The 5,585-nt window shown below is 34.7% G+C and overlaps 1 protein-coding gene across 1 annotated transcript in view; it reads right to left on the reverse strand.

Annotated features, from left to right (window-relative positions):
• Positions 1 to 5,585, reverse strand: part of LOC103605542 (CCR4-NOT transcription complex subunit 2-like) — a gene marked incomplete at its 3' end in the record, with an annotated part of 77,601 nt that overhangs the window by 36,789 nt on the left and 35,227 nt on the right. Inside the window, exon 2 of the mRNA XM_008590156.1 lies at positions 786 to 928. Within this exon, the coding sequence (XP_008588378.1) occupies positions 786 to 833 (48 nt within the window). The remainder of the gene's footprint in view (positions 1 to 785; positions 929 to 5,585) is intronic.

A 5,585-nucleotide genomic window follows, 5' to 3' on the forward strand; every position in this document is an offset into this window, starting at 1 on the left:
TCTACTGGAGCTTTAAACTATTTTGTATTATGGATCACTACACAATGATTTGATAAATCATTATCAAATAAATAAAGTTTTCCTTTAAAAAAATTAAATTCAAATGTTATGTTTATGTTTTTTAAAACACTATTTAACAGCACTATCTTTAAAATTCACCTTCTTTTAAAAGTTCAGAAAGATATAGGAATGCTACATTTCAACCATCTTTTCAGCATACTATATATATAAGGGATAGATATTATTAACCACTTATTAAATGAGAAAACAGAATCTAACGCTTTAAGGACAGCAACCTAACAACAATTCAATAGAATCTGGATCTCTGAGCACGCTGGCTTTCTCATTTCTATTTCTTCTACACTATATCCAATTTTATCTACATTTCTGTGTATTCCATTCCCCAAAATATAGCCCAAAACTTCAGGTTTCTTTTTCCAGGAATAATATATGTAAAAGCAATTACCACTTTGGTTTATGAACTACTAGCTCTGAATCCAGCCATCATGTCATAAATTATATATCAGATAATCTTAGTTTTGACATATATTTCAGAAAATTTGTTGACACTAAAAGAATAGACATTTATTACGAACATGCTTAATTTTGAAAAATGTTCCCAACTATTTCAACTGTCATATCCAATACATATATTTAAAATTATAACCCAAATTTTTCAGATTGAGGTATATCCAATTTGCTAGTTCCAATTACATACAACACAATAAAACATTTCAATGTAGCTATATAACCAATAGAGAGAAAGGAAAAAAAATTGCTCTTACCTGGTAGTTTCTTTTCTCAGATAATGTATGTCCATCAGTCCTCACCATAGAGTCGTGTCCTTTCCTCACAGTACTGGAGGCAATCAAATAGAACTGTCACTCAAGGGTCGTGTCACAGGAAGGACCGCCCACCAGTTCTCCCTCTAGAGTGGAATTATCCAAAAGCCGTTAAAATTACTAACACGTAAATATAAAAACAGTAGCAAAAATATCCAATATGATACATAGAAAATAAGAAAGAAAACAAAATCAAAAAGTATTTGTTTTATACTCTAACCAATCTTCTTAATTTTTTAGGGAGGACTAGACTGGCAAACATACTTTCTTTGAGATAGAAATTGTTAAATACAAAAAACTCTTCCCTCCCACATCTACTTTCTCCAATTAAAACTGTTTGCCAGATGTCGCACATAAGGAAGAAACATATATAATGAATATAAATGAAATCAACAAAAAAGTTCACCCCTCAACTGACATATTTTTTCTTTTAAATAAATATTCTCCAGTTAGTTTCAGAAATATTCAATTAATACAGATTCATTCACTTAAATACAAATCCTTCCCATCCACATGCTTATGTATATGGATGACAGATATGAGCATAAATTATTTATATAGCTACAGATTCATTCCATTTATGAAGTTTATTCCTATGCCATAAAATGGAAATATATCATATATTTTAAGATGATTAACAGATGTAAATCTAACTCAATATTCTATTAAACATACTCCAAAGAAGAGGAGCAACAAATGCCAACTTTCACTGATACCCTTGTCCTTCAGTCATCCAATTTCACGCATACTCCAATAGACAATTCACTTTCTCACGTTGGGCAAAAAATTAACGAGGCTCATTTCTTAAACTGGACAGCAATAAGTAAGTCCAAAATGACTAGGCACTGTGCACCTTAGCTACAAAAATCATTGATGTAGAGGTGAAAGTCAACAGAAATGCTACCTCAAAATGCATACTGAAAATTAAAGTTCAAAGATTCAAAGGTGACGCCTACAAAGAATTTGTAAGTATATATTTTCAAGACAAATATCTCTCAACTAAGTTTTAGGAGAACATTTACTCTAAGGAAGTACTGTGTGTACCTAGTGAACTAATAATGTTGCTAGCAACTAAAAATTATATTAAAATTTAGAGCAATTATTTACTATCACATGATATATACTTTGGGAGAGCATAACAAAAACATCTGATTTATAATTCATGAGAGTGAATCAGTATTATTAAATCCAACAAATACACATGTACATAAACATATGGATTACCTCTAAAATGCAATCTATTATGATGGGCAGAAAACATTTTTAAGGAAAACAAATCATTAAAAACTAATATTACTGGATTTAAGTTTTTAAAAGAATCCATGTGACAAAAACCTATCTATTGGCAACTGTTTTACACGTTTGATGACAAAGTTAGTGGAAGCTATATTTTTACTTAATTTTGGCCATCTTATATTGTATGTTTGCCTGAAATACTTTACCATGCCTGGCTCTATGGCAAAACTGTAATTGCTCATTACCAAATATATATGTACCTTTGGAATTAAGTATGCCTCTCTCAAAAATAACAAAGGAGAAATAAATATATTCACTACTATAAAGATAATCCTTATCATTTTGCAAGAAATTAGGTTATTTATAAGGAAAAATTACCAAGTGAATTGGATATCCAATCAGAATAGACCACATTTGGCTCAACTTAAATTTTCATGACTGTCACAAAAACAGAGCAAAAATATTTTATTATGTATCCCCAAAATAACATTAACCTTATTTTAATACTATTGTTTTATAATATTAATAAGTTTTAAAATAGTACTTGCCTTACCATTAATACATTCATGATTGACTCTCAATTCAATGAATAGTGGAAAATTTCAGTCACTTCTTATAGGATAAAATGCTTTCCAACTTAAGTAAATTATGTTTAAGTCCATGTATTACCTTCAAATTATACTAGTTTCATCAAAAGATATATTAGAAGTCTGAAGTCAAACTAATTTTCAGCATCTTAATGCTGTACACATCTTTAACAATATAAACTGACTATACAAAAAAAGGACAATTAGGACTGATTTTTATATGCTCATATCTGAAGAATAAAAACTAATATTTAACTGTAAAATTAGATTAAAAAAATATTCACTTTTGAGAACTATGGATTTTAGCATGACAGGAAAACTTGTTTATTATTTGTTTTGTTTCCCTCTTTTCGGGTACTTCGAAATATTTCATGGCCTAGGGTTTCAATCCTTAGCCATTATATACTGTAACCAATATAGGAGCCAATATTCTGTATTTAACTAAGAATCATTACCTCCTTTTAGTAAAGGGAAAAGGGACTGTAGGCTCTTTATTTCTTCTAAGTAAACATGAAAAGTTAACACTTGTCACCACTACTCTTCACTATACTGTATTAAATAAAAACATCCAGATGTGAACTGTGTTGACAATCTTCATATTGTCAATGAAAGGATGTACAACTTTTTTTTTTTAATAGATGTCCGGTAAGGGGATCTTGACCCTTGACTTGGTGTTGTCAGCACCACACTCTCCCAAGTGAGCTAACCGGCCATCCCTATATAGGGATCCGAACCCGTGGCCTTGGTGATATCAGCACCACACTGTCCCAAGTAAGCCATGCGCCGGGCCCTAGAATGTACAATTTTTGAAGAGAATGTGAATATATATGTGAGACAGAGAGTATGTGAAAAGAAACAAGCATGAGGCAACATGCACTCAAACTAAGTTTATTTTAGGGTTTGTACACTGTTTTCCCACAAAGTCCTAAAAGACAAATATCTGCAAAACTACAATGAGGATTTTTATAAAGCAGGGATGTATTCCGTGATGGAAAAACAGACAACATTAAATAACCGTTCTACCTTAAATAATGAGAGAATTAAACAAAATACTTAAAACAATAGTTTTAAGACATTAAACAACAATCATCTCAGGACCGTGATCATCAAGAAAAAGGAACATGAAGTGAGTCCTACCAGTGCCCCAGCTCACTACTGCCTGTAGATTTTTGAGGCTGAAGCACAGGGAGGGGAAAGTGGAACCCAATCAGAGCTGAGTTAAAACAATGGTCTAAAAGAGTTCCAAGTTAGGAGAGAAACAAAGGCAGCTAGAATTTGCAGGGCAGGGAGAAGGAAGCTGCAGACATAAAGAGCATCAAGATAGAGAGAGCTATCCCCTTAAGGCTTTAGTTGAGTAATAATCTGTGCAAGCATGTGAAAAAACTACTGAGTCTGGAGAAAAAGCCTTTGAAGAAGAGTCGTCAAAACAATTCTCAGAGCTCATGTTAACACCAACCAGAGCAGAAGTACATCTTAACATAACTTATGAAGTACAGTCCAGAAAATAATGAACGCCTCAGCAATGAAATCAAATAAGCTTTAGACCAAAAGATGTTCTAGACTGGCACTAACAAAGCTTAAAGCCAAGTCACAAAAGGATCAAACTGATTCTAAGCAGCATAACTATATACCAAAATAAAGCTCAATAATATGTAAAATAACACAACAAACTCCAGCATCAAATAATGTAAAATTAAATGTCTGGTATACAATCCGAAGATACCAGCCATGCAAAGAAGCAGGTGAAACATAATAAAATAGAAATAGACCTAGAAATGATAGCAATAACAAAATTAGTAGAAAAGGATGTTAAAACAGGTATTGTAAACATATTCCTTACATTGAAGAAGATAAAGAATGAACATAATGATAATAATGCAAAGTATAAAAAAGACCCAAATTGGCAGCACAAAGGAGTTTCTTTATGGTGACAGAAAGTTCCTTATCTTCCTATTGGTGGTAGTTATACAACATGTGATAAAATACCATACAATAATAGAGAAAGCCATAAAAAAAGTGAATACATGAAAAAATTGGTTAAATCTGAGTTAGATTTCCTGTCTAATTAGTTATATTGTGCCAATTAATTTCTGGTTTCTGTGACGCACTGTAGTTCTTCTTCCTGTCAAGATGGCAGAATAGACGGTCCCCAGCATCACAGTCTCCCACAAATCAACCAATTTACAACTACAAAAAAGCAACAACAGCAAAGCTGGGGCCACTAGAGCTCAGGGAAAGAGGAGGAGAGACCTAAGGAGTGCATGGAGACAGGAGAAGCCATGATGAGAGAAAGAAAAAACTGCTCTGACCATTTCGAGCCCCGAAGGGTCCACAGTGGAGCTGCTGAGCACACAAAGCAAGAGCCGGCAAAAGCTGCAGCCGCACCCTTCGGATGAAGTTGCTTGGAGGCAGCAGCGGAGATGAGGGCCATGGTGGCCCCCAGGCCAGCAAGACCACTAACAGGGTTCCCGTGGACCCACAAAGAAGTGAGGAGCCACAACAACTGAAAAAAAGGAGCCACTCAGAGGCCAGTGAATCATCGCAAGGGACTGGCGCATGGCCAGTCCCATGGGAAGTGTTTGCCGCACAGGTGGTAGGGAAGACGGGCCCACCAGAACGCTGGCGCACAAGGACACCTGATCTGCACGCCAATCAGAGAAGGACCACTCGGAGGAGACCGGTCAGGAATACAGAACTGCATGAGGTGCAGTTTGATGAAAAGACACAGACCCAGGTGCACCAGCTCTCTCGAGAGCCAGAAGTACCTATAAAGTCAACCATTAATACCTGAGCTGCACAAAAGCCTTCCCTAGGGAATCAGCAGTAAAGCAGCAATTTAGCTCAACCACAGGGCTGAATTACTGGTCCCCACAGGAAGTTTCCCCATTTTAGAAGTAAGCAAAGGACAAAAAATTAGTTC

Source organism: Galeopterus variegatus, unplaced genomic scaffold (assembly GCF_000696425.1).
Source record: "Galeopterus variegatus unplaced genomic scaffold, G_variegatus-3.0.2 Scaffold5881, whole genome shotgun sequence".
Lineage (NCBI taxonomy): Eukaryota > Metazoa > Chordata > Mammalia > Dermoptera > Cynocephalidae > Galeopterus > Galeopterus variegatus.